The sequence below is a fragment of the Ranitomeya imitator genome, chromosome 8 (assembly GCF_032444005.1).
Source record: "Ranitomeya imitator isolate aRanImi1 chromosome 8, aRanImi1.pri, whole genome shotgun sequence".
In the NCBI taxonomy this organism is placed as follows: Eukaryota; Metazoa; Chordata; class Amphibia; order Anura; family Dendrobatidae; genus Ranitomeya; species Ranitomeya imitator.
In genome coordinates this window covers 143,347,897-143,367,698 of record NC_091289.1, presented here as the reverse complement: position 1 = coordinate 143,367,698, position 19,802 = coordinate 143,347,897, and the positions used below count along the sequence as shown (strand labels likewise).

General features: G+C 42.7%; 1 protein-coding gene across 1 annotated transcript in view; it reads right to left on the bottom strand.

The window, feature by feature from the left end:
- Nucleotides 1-19,802, bottom strand: part of DNM3 (dynamin 3) — a 481,981-nt gene that overhangs the window by 96,210 nt on the left and 365,969 nt on the right. The window contains exon 15 of the mRNA XM_069737623.1: nucleotides 12,710-12,877. Within this exon, the coding sequence (XP_069593724.1) occupies nucleotides 12,710-12,877 (168 nt within the window). The remainder of the gene's footprint in view (nucleotides 1-12,709; nucleotides 12,878-19,802) is intronic.

Sequence of the window (19,802 nt, the reverse complement as noted above, 5' to 3'; positions counted from 1 at the left end):
AGAAGAACCCTGCTCCCAGTGGTGATGACGATGGGCGAATATGTCCCTTCTCCAGGGATTCCTTCACATAACTGCGCATAGCGGCGTGTTCGGGCACGGATAAATTAAATAATCGACCTTTAGGGAATTTACTACCAGGAATCAAATTGATAGCACAATCACAATCCCTATGCGGAGGTAGAGCATCGGACTTGGGCTCTTCAAATACATCCTGATAATCAGACAAGAACTCTGGGACCTCAGAAGGGGTGGATGACGAAATCGACAAAAATGGAACATCACCATGTACCCCCTGACAACCCCAGCTGGATACCGACATGGAATTCCAATCCAATACTGGATTATGGGTTTGTAGCCATGGCAACCCCAACACGACCACATCATGCAGATTATGCAACACCAGAAAGCGAATAACTTCCTGATGTGCAGGAGCCATGCACATGGTCAGCTGGGCCCAGTATTGAGGTTTATTCTTGGCCAAAGGTGTAGCATCAATTCCTCTCAATGGAATAGGACACCGCAAAGGCTCCAAGAAAAACCCACAACGTTTAGCATAATCCAAATCCATCAGATTCAGGGCAGCGCCCGAATCTACAAACGCCATGACAGAAAACGACGACAAAGAGCATATCAAGGTAATGGACAGAAGGAATTTGGACTGTACAGTACCAATGACGGCAGACCTAGCGGACCGCTTAGTGCGCTTAGGACAATCAGAAATAGCATGAGTGGAATCACCACAGTAGAAACACAGACCATTCAGACGTCTGTATTCCTGCCGTTCAACTCTAGTCATAGTCCTATCGCACTGCATAGGCTCAGGTTTAACCTCAGGCAGTACCGCCAAATGGTGCACAGATTTACGCTCGCGCAAGCGTCGACCGATCTGAATGGCCAAAGACAAAGACTCATTCAAACCAGCAGGCATAGGAAATCCCACCATGACATCCTTAAGAGCCTCAGAGAGACCCTTTCTGAACAAAGCTGCCAGCGCAGATTCATTCCACTGAGTGAGTACTGACCATTTCCTAAATTTCTGACAATATACTTCTATATCATCCTGACCCTGGCACAAAGCCAGCAAATTTTTCTCAGCCTGATCCACTGAATTAGGCTCATCGTACAGCAATCCGAGCGCCAGGAAAAACGCATCGACACTACTCAATGCAGGGTCTCCTGGCGCAAGAGAAAATGCCCAGTCTTGAGGGTCGCCGCGCAAAAAAGAAATAATAATCAAAACCTGTTGAATAGGATTACCAGAAGAATGAGGTTTCAAGGCCAGAAATAGCTTACAATTATTTTTGAAACTTAGAAACTTAGTTCTATCTCCAAAAAACAAATCAGGAATAGGAATTCTTGGTTCTAACATAGATTTCTGATCAATAGTATCTTGAATTTTTTGTACATTTATAACGAGATTATCCATTGAAGAGCACAGACCCTGAATATCCATGTCCACACCTGTGTCCAGAATCACCCAAATGTCTAGGGGAAAAAAAAAAAAGTGAACACAGAGCAGAAAAAAAAAAAAAAAGTGATGTCAGAACTTTTTCTTTCCCTCTATTGAGAATCATTAGTTAGGCTCCTTGTACTGTTATGTTTGCTAATGACAGGTGTTATGAAGGCAATCCAGAAACACAGTGTGCTTAGCGATCAGAGCGCACACAGTGATCTGACAAATACCCAAAAATACAAGAACGAGCTCTGAGACGTGGAAACTCTGTAGACTGCACACCTGATCCTATCCTAAACACAACTAAAAGCGGCTGTGGATTGCGCCTAACAACTACCTAGGCAACTCGGCACAGCCTAAGAAACTAGCTAGCCTGAAGATAGAAAAATAGGCCTGACTTGCCCCAGAGAAATTCCCCAAAGGAAAAGGCAGCCCCCCACATATAATGACTGTGAGTAAGATGAAAAGACAAAACGTAGGGATGAAATAGATTCAGCAAAGTGGGGCCCGATATTCTAGGACAGAGCGAGGACAGTAAAGCGAACTTTGCAGTCTACAAAAAACCCTAAAGCAAAACCACGCAAAGGGGGCAAAAAAAACCCACCGTGCCGAACTAACGGCACGGCGGTACACCCTTTGCGTCTCAGAGCTTCCAGCAAAACAAAAGACAAGCTGGACAGAAAAAAAGCAACAAAAAAGCAAAAAGCACTTAGCTATACAGAGCAGCAGGTCACAGGAACAATCAGGAGAAGCTCAGATCCAACACTGAAACATTGACAAGGAGCAAGGATAGCAGCATCAGGCGGAGTTAAGTAATGAAGCAGTTAACGAGCTCACCAGAACACCTGAGGGAGGAAGCTCAGAAGCTGCAGTACCACTTGTGACCACAGGAGTGAATTCAGCCACAGAATTCACAACAATCGCCCCTCAGTCATCTTTTTTCTAGACTAAATAATCCTAATTTCGCTAATCTATCTGGGTATTGTAGTTCTCCCATCCCCTTTATTAATTTTGTTGCCCTCCTTTTTACTCTCTCTAGTTCCATTATATCCTTCCTGAGCATCGGTGCCCAAAACTGGACACAGTACTCCATGTGCGGTCTAACTAGGGATTTGTACAGAGGCAGTATAATGCTCTCATCATGTGTATCCAGACCTCTTTTAATGCACCCCATGATCCTGTTTGCCTTGGCAGCTGCTGCCTGGCACTGGCTGCTCCAGGTAAGTTTATCATTAACTAGGATCCCCAAGTCCTTCTCCCTATCAGATTTACCCAGTGGTTTCCCATTCAGTGTGTAATGGTGACATTGATTCCTTCTTCCCATGTGTATAACCTTACATTTATCATTGTTAAACCTCATCTGCCACCTTTCAGCCCAAGTTTCCAACTTATCCAGATCCATCTGTAGCAGAATACTATCTTCTCTTGTATTAACTGCTTTACATAGTTTTGTATCATCTGCAAATATCGATATTTTACTGTGTAAACCTTCTACCAGATCATTAATGAATATGTTGAAGAGAACAGGTCCCAATACTGACCCCTGCGGTACCCCACTGGTCACAGCGACCCAGTTAGAGACTATACCATTTATAACCACCCTCTGCTTTCTATCACTTAGCCAGTTACTAACCCATTTACACACATTTTCCCCCAGACCAAGCATTCTCATTTTGTGTACCAACCTCTTGTGCGGCACGGTATCAAACGCTTTGGAAAAATCGAGATATACCACGTCCAATGACTCACCGTGGTCCAGCCTATAGCTTACCTCTTCATAAAAACTGATTAGATTGGTTTGACAGGAGCGATTTCTCATAAACCCATGCTGATATGGAGTTAAACAGTTATTCTCATTGAGATAATCCAGAATAACATCCCTCAGAAACCCTTCAAATATTTTACCAACAATAGAGGTTAGACTTACTGGCCTATAATTTCCAGGTTCACTTTTAGAGCCCTTTTTGAATATTGGCACCACATTTGCTATGCGCCAATCCTGCGGAACAGACCCTTTATAAGGCTCAGTAGAGCCTTATAAAGGGTCTCTTAATGAATTTGGTACATCTTAGCCTAGTGCTCCCTTCATTAAGACTGGAGTACAAAATGCTAGTCTTAATGATTTAGGGCCAAAGTAATTCCAGTATATATCCACAAATATTTAATTAGATACTAAAATGTTAAAAAATAATACGAGCCATAAAAATTATGATATCCTCCTCCCACTAAAAGGTGCTAAGCCAAAGTAGTGGACAGAGCCACTCACAGCTGCTGAGCTCAATGTTTGGCTGTAGCACTGTGGATGTGACGTTAGCACTGCAGAGAATAACAGACACTGGGAGGATCGGTGGAAACAAGGTGGTGCTGTACCTGGGGAGGGTGAGTAAAGCATAGTTTTCATTTTTAAAGCAAGCTGCAGCTGGGTGACAGGGGGTTTCTGAAACCGGAAAACCCCTTGAACTCTTAAAGACTTTAATGAACATCGCCTTCTTTTCATTGATCTCCGTTGGATCAATTGACTCCTCTCACCCTGATGTTTAGTCATTTATTGCATATCCTACCAATAAGCAATACATGCGTAAGACAGCAATACATTTTTTTCTCTACTGAGCCTTATAAAGGGTCACATTTCTGCCCCCTGTTCGATGATATAACAAATTGATCAGTGGTCATTTAGAGGGTTCAGCCCAACGACTGCTTTTTATTCTTCTAGATCACTTTTTTGTTAGTTTCCGCACAATGCTCTGTACAGCCAACTATTCCCAGTCACTCCTGCTGTCCATGACATTTGTCCGGCAATATCCCATGTGTTATCAGTGCCGTTTCCTGCAAGAGTTAAGGGTCACAATAAACAAGGATGCCCACAGACAGGGCGCTCAGGATGCTGAGCATGGAGATAAGAGATGCCTTATTAGAATATCCTTGTAAAAGCTCCTCACAATTCTTCCCATGGAAGAGATTCCTGTTTCGTAATCTGCAAAGGGAAGTATTTGATAAGATGCAGCCAGTCTACTTTGGCCGACTTGTGGGAGCTGCCTAAAGGCCGCTGGGAGCAAACAGAGGAAGTTCAAGGGCTTTTCTGAGCTTTTACATCGCTATGGTAACCATTTCCTGGGGATCAAACTGGCTTGATATAGAAAAGAACCAGTATACATACTGTGCCATGACTAATGTACGTGTGGAGTCTGTGACTGGCAGCAAAACAGCATTTCTCCTCTATACAAAGCATTAACATATTGTAATGATGAAAAGAGACCTCCGATGGGAAGCACATGTGATCCTGACAATGGTTGTGATTGAAAATGTTGGTTTTACTTTATTTATGACTACATCTCCCTACAGGAAACCATAGTGAGATTATGTAACCTTGCTATTGAGACAATGGAGAGATCTGTGACCTTAAGCCCCCGTCACACATAGCGAGATCGCTAGCGAGATCGCTGCTGAGTCACAAGTTTTGTGACACAACAGCGATCTCAGTAGCGATCTCGCTATGTGTGACACGTAGCAGCGACCAGGCCCCTGCTGTGAGATCGCTGGTCGTGTCGGAATGGCCTGGACCGTTTTTTGATCGTTGAGGTCCCGCTGGGTAGCACACATCGCTGTGCTTGACACCTTACCAATGACCTCGTTGACAGGACGTCCCATTGAATCGTCATGAAATAGCATCGTTGTACAGGTCGCTACAGGTCGCTACAGGTCGCCGCATCGCTGCTGCGTCGTTGGGGAGATCGCACTGTGTGACATCTCACCAGCGACCACATAGCGACGCAGCAACGATCCCTGACAGGTCGTATCGTTGTCGGGATCGCTTAAGCGTCGCTATGTGTGACGGGGCCTTTAGTGGCAAAGTCCTGGAAAACACAATTATGCATAGTGGTGAGACTGTAGGGAGAGACCTGACTAGTCCATGGCCACTCCTGGCCGGCTTCTCCCAGCATCTCTCCTGATGATTGACAGGTCTCTACTTATGCATGCATATGGCAGACACCTGTCGATCAACGGGAAGAAGTGGGCCGTGGGTGGCAGAAGACTAATTATGTCTTTTCTTATGGTTGGATCTTTAAACTATGTTGAAATGACAGAGTGTTTCAGAGATAATTATACCTGCCATGCTCAAGTTTGGGCTGCTTGACAGGTTCCTTTTAAAGGGAATCTGTCACCAGGATTTTACTACTCCATCTGAGAGCAGCATGATGTAGAGGCAGAGAGCCTGATTCCAGCAATGTACAGTGGGTACGGAAAGTATTCAGACCCCTTAAAATTTTTCACTCTTTGTTTGATTGCAGCCATTTGGTAAATTCAAAAAAGTTTATTTTTCTTCTCATTGATGTGCACTCTGCACCCCATCTTGACTGAAAAAAAAAACAGAAATGTAGACATTTTTGCAAATGTATTCAAAAAGAAAAACTGAAAAATCACATGGTCATAAGTATTCAGACCCTTAGCTCAGTATTGAGTAGAAGCACCTTTTGAGCTAGTACAGCCATGAGTCTTCTTGGGAATGATGCAACAAGTTTTTCACACCTGGATTTGGGTATCATCTGCCATTCTTCCTTGCAGATCCTCTCCAGTTCCGTCAGGTTGGATGGTGAACGTTGGTGGACAGCCATTTTCAGGTCTCTTCAGAGATGCTCAATTGGGTTTAGGTCAGGGCTCTGGCTGGGCAAGTCAAGAATAGTGACAGAGTTGTTCTGAAGTTGTTCTTTCTTATTTTAGCTGTGTGCTTAGGCTCATTGTCTTGTTGGAAGGTGAACCTTCGGCCAAGTCTGAGGTCCAGAGCACTCTGGAAGAGGTTTTCATCCAGGATATCTCTGTACTTGGCCGCATTCATGTTTCCTTCAATGGCAACCAGTCGTCCTGTCCCTTCAGCTGAAAAACACCCCAATAGCAAGATGCTGCCACCACCATGTTTCACTGTTGGGATTGTATTGGGCAGGTGATGAGCAGTTCCTGGTTTTCCCCACACATACCACTTAGAATTAACACCAAAAAGGTCTATATTCATCTCATCAGGCCAGGGAATCTTATTTCTCATAGTCTGGGAGTCCTTCATGTGTTTTTTTAGCAAACTCTATGTGGACTTTCATATGTCTTGCACTGAGGAGAGGCTTCCGTAGGGCCACTCTGCCATAAAGTTCATTCAGTTTAAAAGGTACTTATTTAATTTGCTTTTTCAAATGTTATAGAGACTCAAATTTGCTGACGACTGATGGGGGGTGCCGATTCCGAGACACCACTGATTGCTGAAAACACTGCTCTCAAGTGTGCAGCTCGGTATGGAGAGGTGCTGAGCTCCTACATGAGAGTGCGCAGAGCAATGTATGGGTTTAACAGAAGATCTCTGGTTCTGCACAAGTAGTGTATGGAGCCATAGAGTAAAGTCCATAGGAAAAATGTGCAAGAACATGGAAAGCCTCACCGTGCTTTGTCGCTGCATCAGTAGTGAGTACCTCTATCCATGCTGCCGACCAGCAGTGTGCAATGAGCAAAAACAGGAAAAAGGATCAGTAATTGAATAAAACGTCTATTTATTTCACCCGTTAAAAACAGGGTTATCCATGACTTAAAAAAAATGTCAAGGGGAAAAGTTTGTGTACTTGATCTCTACTGCAGGCTCTGACTCCACAAGCAGATTATACTGATAGAAATACACTGCTATGTTTGAGAATAAAAGATTTTTTCTTCCTATAAAAATATACTAAAAAATAATAATGAAAAAAACTTGATAACGAAAAAAATATTGTCATTTTTAATGCGTTTTTAAAAAATAATAAACATCACAAATCATCAAATATGATATTTGGCAATCCGCACAACACAACAACGCAATTATTTATAGGGATCGATAAGTGGCATAAAAAATGGTGTGATTGATATTTTTTCTCTATTAAACCCTTAAAAAATGTAATAAAACTGTAATGCTGAGGCCATGTTCACACATTGCTGCATTCTTTCTGCTGCTTTGTTTCTGCAGGTGTCCGCACCACACAACACAATAACAATTTTCTCTGATTATTGCGTGTTTGCTGCGTTTCTTTTTTGCGTTTTCCTGCTTATTTGATGTGATTTTGGTGCAGATATGAAGCAGAGTTTTTAACGCTTTTTAATAGTACAGAAAGTCTTTGATTCTGTGCTTTAGGGCTCATACGCATATGTGTGGAAAAAAAAAGTTCCGATATCCGGACCGAAAAAACCGGACAATCATGCGAGTGCAATTTGATTTTCACACCTAGCATCCGATTTACATCCGAATGCAGTGTAATTGCTATCCGACTGCGATTTTAACATGAGATATTACATAGAGAAATTCTATGTGTCATTTACACATCGCTTTCAAAGGAAATATTCTTCAAAACACATAGATAAATAGATAGAGAGATAGATAGACTAAAAGCTGGCAATTCATGTGCCGCATACAGTAAAATCAGAGTGACAGATTAGAATAGATAGCATAGATATATCTACTATATAATTGTCTAAAGGTACCTTCACACATAACGATTTTGTTAACGATATCGTTGCAACGCCACGCTTTTTGTGACGTAGCAACGATCCCGCTAACGATCTCGTTATGTGTGACAGCGACCAACGATCAGGCCCCTGCTGGGAGATCGTTGGTCGCTGGGGATGATCAGGACCTTTTTTTTGGTCGCTGATCACCCGCTGTTATCGCTGGATCGGCGTGTGTGACGCCGATCCAGCGATGTGTTCACTTGTAACCAGGGTAAATATCGGGTTACTAAGCGCAGGGCCTGGTTACCCGGGGACTTCGGCATCGTTGAAGACAGTTTCAACGATGCCGAAGTCTTTCCCCTGATCGTTGGTCGCTGGAGAGAGCTGTCTGTGTGACAGCTCCCCAGCGACCACACAACGACTTACCAACGATCACGGCGAAGTCGTATCGCTGGTCGTGATCGTTGGTAAGTCGTTTAGTGTAACGGTACCTAAAGGGTCACTTCCGTCTGTCTGTCCTTCTGTCACGGTTATTCATTCGCTGATTGGTCTCGCCAGCTGCCTGTCATGGCTGCCGCAACCAATCAGCGACGGGCACAGTCCGGAAGAAAATGGCCGCTCCTTACTCCCCGCAGTCAGTGCCTGTCGCCCGCATACTCCCCTCCGGTCACCGCTAACACAGGGTTAATGCCAGCGGTAACGGACCGCGTTATGCCATGGGTAACGCACTCCGTTACCGCCGCTATTAACCCTGTGTGTCCCCAACTTTTTTACTATTGACGCTGCCTATGCGGCATCAATAGTAAAAAATGTAATGTTAAAAATAATTTTAAAAAAATAAACCTGCTATACTCACCCTCTGTAGTTCGCTGAGCCGCTCTCGCCGGCCGCCATCTTCCGCTGCAGTTTCCGGTGGCAAAGATGGTATGGCAGAAGGACCTGCCATGACGTCACGGTCATGTGACCGCGACATAATCACAGGCCCTGCGCTCTGATACCAACCCTGGGACCGCAAGCTGCCGTGGACTACAAGGGGCCTTCGGAAAGGTGAGTATATGTTTATTTTTTATTTTTTCACCTGTGACAAACCTGGCTGGGCAATATACTACGTGACTGGCCAATATACTACGTTGCTCTGTGCTGTATATACTACTTTGCTGTGCAATATACTACATGGCTCTGTGCTGTATACTACGTCACTCGGCAATATACTACTTTACTGGCCAATATTCTACGTGGCTCTGTGCTGTATACTACGTCGCTGTGCGATATACTACGTCACTGGGCAATATAGTAACATAGTAACATAGTTAGTAAGGCCGAAAAAAGACATTTGTCCATCCAGTTCAGCCTATATTCCATCATAATAAATACCCAGATCTACGTCCTTCTACAAAACCTAATAATTGTATGATACAATATTGTTCTGCTCCAGGAAGACATCCAGGCCTCTCTTGAACCCCTCGACTGAGTTCGCCATCACCACCTCCTCAGGCAAGCAATTCCAGATTCTCACTGCCCTAACAGTAAAGAATCCTCTTCTATGTTGGTGGAAAAACCTTCTCTCCTCCAGACGCAAAGAATGCCCCCTTGTGCCCGTCACCTTCCTTGGTATAAACAGATCCTCAGCGAGATATTTGTATTGTCCCCTTATATACTTATACATGGTTATTAGATCGCCCCTCAGTCGTCTTTTTTCTAGACTAAATAATCCTAATTTCGCTAATCTATCTGGGTATTGTAGTTCTCCCATCCCCTTTATTAATTTTGTTGCCCTCCTTTGTACTCTCTCTAGTTCCATTATATCCTTCCTGAGCACCGGTGCCCAAAACTGGACACAGTACTCCATGTGCGGTCTAACTAGGGATTTGTACAGAGGCAGTATAATGCTCTCATCATGTGTATCCAGACCTCTTTTAATGCACCCCATGATCCTGTTTGCCTTGGCAGCTGCTGCCTGGCACTGGCTGCTCCAGGTAAGTTTATCATTAACTAGGATCCCCAAGTCCTTCTCCCTGTCAGATTTACCCAGTGGTTTCCCGTTCAGTGTGTAATGGTGATATTGATTCCCTCTTCCCATGTGTATAACCTTACATTTATCATTGTTAAACCTCATCTGCCACCTTTCAGCCCAAGTTTCCAACTTATCCAGATCCATCTGTAGCAGAATACTATCTTCTCTTGTATTAACTGCTTTACATAGTTTTGTATCATCTGCAAATATCGATATTTTACTGTGTAAACCTTCTACCAGATCATTAATGAATATGTTGAAGAGAACAGGTCCCAATACCGACCCCTGCGGTACCCCACTGGTCACAGCGACCCAGTTAGAGACTATACCATTTATAACCACCCTCTGCTTTCTATCACTAAGCCAGTTACTAACCCATTTACACACATTTTCCCCCAGACCAAGCATTCTCATTTTGTGTACCAACCTCTTGTGCGGCACGGTATCAAACGCTTTGGAAAAATCGAGATATACCACGTCCAATGACTCACCGTGGTCCAGCCTATAGCTTACCTCTTCATAAAAACTGATTAGATTGGTTTGACAGGAGCGATTTCTCATAAACCCATGCTGATATGGAGTTAAACAGTTATTCTCATTGAGATAATCCAGAATAACATCCCTCAGAAACCCTTCAAATATTTTACCAACAATAGAGGTTAGACTTACTGGCCTATAATTTCCAGGTTCACTTTTAGAGCCCTTTTTGAATATTGGCACCACATTTGCTATGCGCCAGTCCTGCGGAACAGACCCTGTCGCTATAGAGTCACTAAAAATAAGAAATAATGGTTTATCTATTACATTACTTAGTTCTCTTAGTACTCGTGGGTGTATGCCATCCGGACCCGGAGATTTATCTATTTTAATCTTATTTAGCCGGTTTCGCACCTCTTCTTGGGTTAGATTGGTGACCCTTAATATAGGGTTTTCATTGTTTCTTGGGATTTCACCTAGCATTTCATTTTCCACCGTGAATACCGTGGAGAAGAAGGTGTTTAATATGTTAGCTTTTTCCTCGTCATCTACAACCATTCTTTCCTCACTATTTTTTAAGGGGCCTACATTTTCAGTTTTTTATTCTTTTACTATTGATATAGTTGAAGAACAGTTTGGGATTAGTTTTACTCTCCTTAGCAATGTGCTTCTCTGTTTCTTTTTTGGCAGCTTTAATTAGTTTTTTAGATAAAGTATTTTTCTCCCTATAGTTTTTTAGAGCTTCAATGGTGCCATCCTGCTTTAGTAGTGCAAATGCTATCTTTTTACTGTTAATTGCCTGTCTTACTTCTTTGTTTAGCCACATTGGGTTTTTCCTATTTCTAGTCCTTTTATTCCCACAAGGTATAAACCGCTTACACTGCCTATTTAGGATGTTCTTAAACATTTCCCATTTATTATCTGTATTCTTATTTCTGAGGATATTGTCCCAGTCTACCAGATTAAGGGCATCTCTAAGCTGGTCAAACTTTGCCTTCCTAAAGTTCAATGTTTTTGTGACTCCCTGACAAGTCCCCCTAGTGAAAGACAGGTGAAACTGCACAATATTGTGGTCGCTATTTCCTAAATGCCCAACCACCTGCAGATTTGTTATTCTGTCAGGTCTATTAGATAGTATTAGGTCTAAAAGTGCTGCTCCTCTGGTTGGATTCTGCACCAATTGTGAAAGATATATTACGTAACTGGGAAATATACTACGTGGCTGGGCAATATACTACGTGGCTGGGCAATATACTATGTGACTGGGCAATATACTACGTAACTGGCCAATATACTACGTGGCTGCGCAATATACTACGTCACTAGGCAATATACTACGTAACTGGGCAATATACTACGTCACTAGGCAATATACTACGTAACTGGGCAATATACTACGTGTCTGGGCAATATACTACGTGACTGGGCAATATACGGTACTACGTGTCTGTACTGCATACTACGTGACTGGGCAATATACTACGTGACTGGGCAATATGCTACGTAACTGGCCAATATACTACATCGCTGGGCAATATACTACGTCACTGGGCAATATACTACGTGGCTGGGTAATATAGTACGTGGATGGGCAATATACTATGTCACTGGGCAATATACTACGTGGCTGGGTAATATACTATGTGGCTGGGCAATATACTACGTGGCTGAGCAATATACTACGTGACTGGGCAATATACTATGTGGTCGGGCAATATACTACATGGCTGTGCAATACACTACGTGGCTGGGCAATATACTACGTGGGCTGTGCAATATACTATGTGGACATGCATATTCTAGAATACCAGATGCGTTAGAATCGGGCCACCATCTAGTACTGTATAAAAACGGTTGTCCAGACTTTGAGCTCATTTTATGTGACTGCTGACTTAAGAATCCACACATGTGCGCAGTGTGTTAGCAGTCAGGATTCTCCAGTGCCGGCATAGAGTGACTGCAGGCTTGCGACCAAATACTGGACAACTCCTTTAAGTTGGCATATTCTGCGATATTGTACATAGGTAAAGAAAAAATGGCATATATTGTGATTTTACATTTCCCCATTGAATATACTATCTGATCTACTTCCAAGATTTGACAGCATTCAACAGTGTTTTGTTGCCTCAAAATCTATTAGGCCTAAATTACCTAAAGTTTTGGTCAAAGCTTTCATTTCCAGTGTTCAGTTACTTTTCCATTATAATGCAATTCAATTAATGATTTCCTACATTTTATGACTAACGATGAGCTATTGAGGCTTAAAGCCGATAAGTCAGTCCAATGATAGATAAAAAACAACTACTTACGCTGTTGATCATAAGGTGCATTAATGTCTTGGGTATCAGATCTTTGAAGCACTTGTTGATAATGGTCATGTAGGAATATACCAGGTTGCGGATGGTCTCCACTTGTCTTTCAAGCTGTGGATCCATTGACAAGTTATCTTCTTGTGATGACTCTTCATCTGTATCTGTCTGAAAATAAAGAAATGTTTGGTTTCTTCATTGTAAATGATATAGGTCCTGTGGTCTCTAAACTCCTCTGTTGTACAAGAACAGCGATAAGGAAAATTGGAGAAGATGTCCATCGAAACAAGAGATTGCTTTTTTCCTTTGAAAACTGATTATTCCCTGTGAATAATAATTTGTCTCTAAAGACTTTAAAGTCTCGCTTGATTGTAAGCTTGGTTTACTCTCTCATTACTGAACAGAATAAGGTAAGTATGTGAACACAGATCCACTGAGGTTATAGGCTCCTGGAAAATATGTTACTACATCATGCTGTGTATGTTGTGGGAATTTTGCAATTATGAAAACTCTGACTAGAAGAAATTATTAAACTTGTTTTACACCTGTAATAGTAATTATCAAGATTATAGTACATAATTGATATTGCCCAATGAAATAATAATTTTAGCAGCACAACCAAAGTTTTCTTTAGAAAAAGAATAATACAGTACCTCCCAAGTCCATGTATATCTTTTTCTCTATGGACATTCCAATGTTAAAAATATATAAGAATAAGCATTGCATCAGAACAGACTTCACATCTGCAGCTAGGTTAAAGACGACCATACAGAATACATTTCAGTTAGCACATGCCACATCATTGGTCTTCAGCTGTTCCAAATGTACATCTGCCTATATGTCTTGGTAGTTGTAGTTTTGCAACTGCCTGAAAGCACAAGTTGAGAAGCATTGTCCCATGGGATCTGCCAAAGAACCAATGTTTGTGGGACCTGATAGGACTTCTGCCAAATGATGCTATGCCCCAAAAAACAATGATTTGACAATTTTACATGGCTTAGAACTAATAGGCATACCCAGTAGAGATGAGCTGATCTTTTCAAATTTAAATTTGCCAACTTTGCTTAATTTTTTTATAAGATTCAAATTTGCGGCAAATGTCAATACTGGAAAGCTTGTAATTGCTCAGAAAATACATGTGGTGGAGAGGTGAGAGAGAACACTGCTGACCTTAAGAGCCAACACTGTACTGAAGAGAGAGAGAAAGAGAGAGAGGACTCTGCTGACCATAAGAGCTTGCACTCTGCTGGAGAGAGAAAGGGAAGACCCTGCTGACCATAAAAGATTATATTCTACGGGAGAGGACACTGCTCACTATAAGAGCTTACACTCTACAGGAGAGAGGGAGTACCTAGCTGACCATAAGAGCTTACACTCTACAGGAGAGAAAGAGAGAGGACCCTACTTATCACAATAGCTTACATGCTACAAGAAAGAGACAACCCCACTGATCATAAGAGCTTACACTCTACAGGAAAGAGAGAGGACTCCGATGACCAAAAGAGCTTACACTCTACAGCAGAGAGAGATGACCCCGGTGATCATAAGAGCTTACACTCTACGGGAAAGAAAAATAAAGATGACCCCACTGACCATAAGATCTTACATTCTAAAAGAGAGCAAAAGAAAGGACCCTGCTGACCATAAGAGCTTACACTCTAGAGGAGAGAGAGAGAGAAAGAGAAAGGATGCTGCGGACCATAAGAGTTTACACTTTACAGGAGAGAGTGAACCCCACTTACCATAAGAGCTTAGACTCTACCAGAAACAGAGCAAGAGAGTCCCCTGATAATCAAAAGATCTTACACTCTACAGGAGAGGACCCTGCTGACCATAAGAGCTTACACTCTACAGGAAAGAGAGGACTCCACTGATCACGAAAGCTTACATTCTATAGAGAGAGAGACAGAGAGAGAGGACCCCACTGACCTTAAAAACGTACACTCTATAGGTGAGAGCTTACATTCTACAAGGGAGAAGACCCCGCTGATCATAAGAGCTTTCATTCTACATTAGAAAGAGAGAAGGGTCCACTAACCATATGAGCTTACTCTTTACAGGTGAAAAAGAGAGAGAGAGAGAACCCCTCTGACCCTGCTGATTATAAAATCCTACACTTTACAGGAAACAGATGACTCCGCTGACCATAAAAGCTTACACTCTACAGGAGAGAATCTATTTACTAGGTGACTCCCCATATATATGGTAGTCTGTAGGGAAAGTTAGTCAGTTCTTGCCAGGAAACAGACTGGATCAGTCTGAGGCAGAAGAGGGTTTACGGAGCTGTGTAGCTATAGTGCAGCAGTTCCCGGAAAGAGATATTCAGAAAGCCGAATACATTGCAGTGAACGTGCAGGAGAGCAAAGCACAGGAGAAGATACCAGGTGGAGACCAACCCCGAGCAGGCTGCCTCCTTCTCAAGTGCAGAAACCGGTAGCCGGAACACCGAGGATCGTAAGGCCCTCCACGACTTACATCAGAGACTGGCAGGACATCTGAACTCCACATTACCTGTCCTCCTTAGTACCCAGGAGGCACGTTGACACCTTTAGAGGCAGGGGCGTGCTAGAGTCCCTATAAACTGCCTCAAGTCACCAGTCATACGGGTCATGTCCTATCCTATATGGGGGACAGATAGAGCAAGAGAACACCTGTGAGGACCTTATTTGAAGCCATAGGCAGTAAGGGACTACAACACCACGGCGCTAGAGGAAGGCTTCGATTTCCACCTGGATAAGGGGACTCCTAACTTGCCTCCAAGCCAGCCGGATCCTGCCTGCCCAGTGATCTGGTACTCTGCTGCTGAAGTCTTCAGTAAATAAGGTAAAGAGACTGCAAACCTGTGTCCTCATTCTTCACTGCAACTCTCACCATTTTCCATCTACATACCGGGAGCCCTGGGGATATACTTCACCTGTGGGAAGATACACAATCTAGCTGCCATAACATCACCCAGAGGACCCCTTAAAGCAGCGTCGGTCCCCACTGACCGAATACCACAAGGGGCATCACAAACATAAACTTTATTCCCTTTAAAGACCTTTCCCTTTTACATGGGCGCCCAGGGCCATGCACCGGGTCGCCACCATGACATCCCCCTGTGAAACACCGGACCCGGTACCGAGTACCCCATGGCCCAGGCGAGGCGACTCATATCTGATGTAGTTACTTTTAGTAAAATAACCTGAGCTTTGCTTCAAGGAAATACTGTCTGTATTCATTCAAAGAGATCAAACATCCACACAAATAACAAGAACCTTTTGAAGAGTTAGTTGATAATGTTTGAAGACAACCAACCAATGTAAAGAGTCTGGTTTTTATGAGGACAAAATAAAGTCTATGAGGATAGGGTGACATCAGAACTAGACGTAACATTCCCCTGAGATATAGACTAGAAAGTCTGAGATTGCTAACCCTTGAATTATTACTCTGCCCTGCAACAAGGGAGCTTCACTGATTCTACAGGAAAGTGGTAATTATGGCTCTGTTCATGCTCCATTATTTCCAGTTTGCCCTGCTTTCTGGCAAAAATAGTGTAGTCTGCAATGATATAATTCCCTTCAAACTTATCAAAGCCTCAGTAGAAAACAATACCATTAAAAGTCATGGGGCCCATGGGGATCCTTTTGTGTCCATCCATTAATAGATATGTCTTAACAGACAAATGGACAGAGCCTAACTATGCTAAATAAATGTTGAGATTGGATGTTGAAGAGAAGGTCCTAATGTTTTTCCAATTAGAATTAAAAAGATTTCCTGTTCAGGTGTCATTGTGGTTGTTTTATTAATTGACGATTCTGGCAACCAACATAATAATTTTTAATGATAGAAACAAAAGTTAATGCAAGATTTTTTTACCATGCTTTCTAAAATATGAAAGCAGTGGCATAATGAGAGTGCAAAATTGGGACCTGCACCCCCACCCCGTATGTTGGTCAGATGTATGGGCCCTTGTAGCATTTTAAATTCTATAAGGAGACTCAAACACAGGAGCTCTTGTGCATCAGACGGCGGCTCTTCCCTCTGAGCTATTCATCTCACTGGACAGTTTCTTGCTAACCCTGACACTTGTACCTATGTTGTTCCTGAGTGTCTCCACCCTGTATTCCTGATTGTCTCCACCCTGATTGAACACCCTATTTAAACCTGGCATTACTACTCCTTCATTGCAAGACTATTGAGTGTCCTTTCTTCTGCTCCTTCATCTCAAGATTATACTGCTGCTCCTTGTACCGACTATTGTATGACTATTCCAGACTATGCTATCTGCTGATCTTTTAACTACTTTGCTGCTCTGTGTACCAACCCCTTGGCTATTCCTGACTACGCTACCTGCTGGTGCTGCCACTAATGGTTGAAATACCACTACTCCAACCCAGGTCAGTCCATAACAATATTAGTTGCCTCCTCTCCTCCATTATGTAGTAATGTCTTACTGGTATATATATGTTCCCGATCCTCGGCCCATCCTAGTATATACTGTATATTCCCCATTCTGGTATATATGTGTCTTATCCTGGCCCTATACTGGTATATATATATGTCCCGCAGCCTGGTATATATGTTCCTCATCCTGATATATATATATTTCTCCATCCTGGTATATATGTTCCTCATTCTGGCCCCATCCTGGTGTATATATATGTTCCCCATCCTGATATATATGAAGTCCATTCTCCTGTATATGTTCCCCATCCTGGGCCCCATCGTGGTATATATGTATCCCATCCTAGACCCATTCTGGTATATATGTTCCTCATCTTGGTATATATGTTCCCCATCCTGGTACATATATCCGTTATCCTTTATTGGAGGTACACTTCAACTGTGAGAGGCAGAATCTTAAAAAAAAAATCCAGAAAATCACATTGTATGCTTTTTACATAATTAATTTTCATTTAATTCCATTAAATAAGTATTTGATACATTTGAAAGCAGAACTTAATTTTTGGTACAGAAACCTTTGTTGCAATTACAGAGGTCAGACATTTCCTGTAGTCTTGACCAAGTTTGCACACACTGCAGCAGGGATTTTGGCCCATACATCCATACAGATCTTCTCCAGATCTTTCAGGTTTCGGGGCTAATGCTGGGCAACATTCAGTTTCAGCTCCCTCCAAAAGATTTTCTATTGGGTTTAGGTCTGGAGACTGGCTAGACCACTCCAGAACTTTAAAGTGCTTCTTACGGAGCCACTCCTTAGTTGCCCTGGTTGTGTGCTTCAGGTCATTGTCATGCTGTAAATTTTAATTTAAATTTCAAAAAACTGACCGTCACATCCAAACATAGACTAAGTGTGAACAGGTGCTGAACCTAGAGTCACCAACTCATATACAGTCAAATAAATAAGGCAGCACACTGCGGCGCTAAGACATGCAAACATGAAACATGAAAATTGAACTGCATTACTGCACTAGAAATATGAAAAAATGAGAGCGTTTAGCGCATAAATTGGCCAATTCATGTGTACCTGGTAGCCACATTAGGGTATCTCTCTTATACCACGTCCTACACTTTCCTTTCCTCGCTGAGAATAAACGTCTTTATCTGAATGGGTACCTGTGAAACCTCTTCTGAGACTAAATTTCTCTCTCTCTGTGGAGGGGTAATGGACCTGCTGCAATTAAAACACCTGTGACTAAGAGGCGAAGTGCTCAGTCAGAAGGCTAAAGTGTGAACAAGTGCTGAACCTAGAGTCACCAACTCATATACAGTCAAATAAATAAGGCAGCACACCAAGGTGCTAAGACATGCAAACATGAAACATGAAGAGATGCCCTAATGTGGCTACCAGGTACACATGAATTGGCCAATTTATGCGCTAAACGCTCTCATTTTCTCATATTTCGAGTGCAGTAATGTAGTTCAATTTTCATGTTTGCATGTCTTAGCGCCGCAGTGTGGTGCCTTATTTATTTGACTATATATGAGTTGGTGACTCTAGATTCAGCACCTGTTCACACTTAGTCTATGTTTGGATGTGACGGTCAGTTTTTTTTAATTTGTATTCACTAGCCTTCTGACTGAGCACTCCGCCTCTTAGCCACAGGTGTTTTAATCGCAGCAGGTCCATTACCCCTCCACAGAGAGAGAGAAATTTAGTCTCAGAAGAAGTTTCACAGGTACCCATTCAGATAAAGATGTTTATTCTCAGCGAGGAAAGGAAAGTGTAGGACCTGGTATAAGAGAGATGCCCTAATGTGGCTACCAGGTACACATGAATTGGCCAATTTATGCACTAAACGCTCTCATTTTTTCATATTTCTAGTGCAGTAATGCAGTTCAATTTTCATGTTTCATGTTTGCATGTCTTAGCGCCGCAATGTGCTGCCTTATTTATTTGATTGCCATGCTGTAAGACCCAGCCATGACCCATCTTCAATGCTCTTACTGAGGGATGGAGGTTGTTGGCCAAAATCTTGTAATACAGGACCCCATCCATCCTCCCTTAAATACAGAGCAGTACTCATGTTCCCTTTGCAGAAAAGCACCTTCAAAGTATGATGCTTCATGGTTTGGATGGTGTTCTTGGGTTTGTAATCATCCTTCTTCCTCCAAACACGGCAAGTAGAGTTGATACCAAAAAGTTCTATTTTACTGTCATCTGACCACATGACCTTCTCCCATGCCTCCTCTGGATCATCCAGATGGTTATTGGTGAAACATCAAATGGGCCTGGAGATGTGCTGGCGTGAGCAGGAGGATCTTGCGCGCCCTGAAGGATTTTAATCCATGACAGTGTAGTGTGTTACTAACGGTAATGTTTGAGACTGTGGTTCCAGCTCTCTTCAGGTCATTGACCAGGTCCTCTCATGCAGTTCTACGGCTGATTCCAGACTTTTCACAGAATCATCCTTCACAAGGAGAGATCTTGCATGGAGCCCCAGACCGAGAAACATTGACAATCATCTTGTGTTTCTTCCATTTTCTAATAATTGTGCCAACAGTTGTTGCCTTCTCACCCAGTTGCTTGCCTATAGTCCTGTATCTTATCCCAGCCTTGCGCGAGTCTACAATTTTGGCCCTGGTGTCCATAGGCAGCTCTTTGGTCTTGGCCATGGTGAAGAGGTTGGACTGTGATTGATTGAGTGTG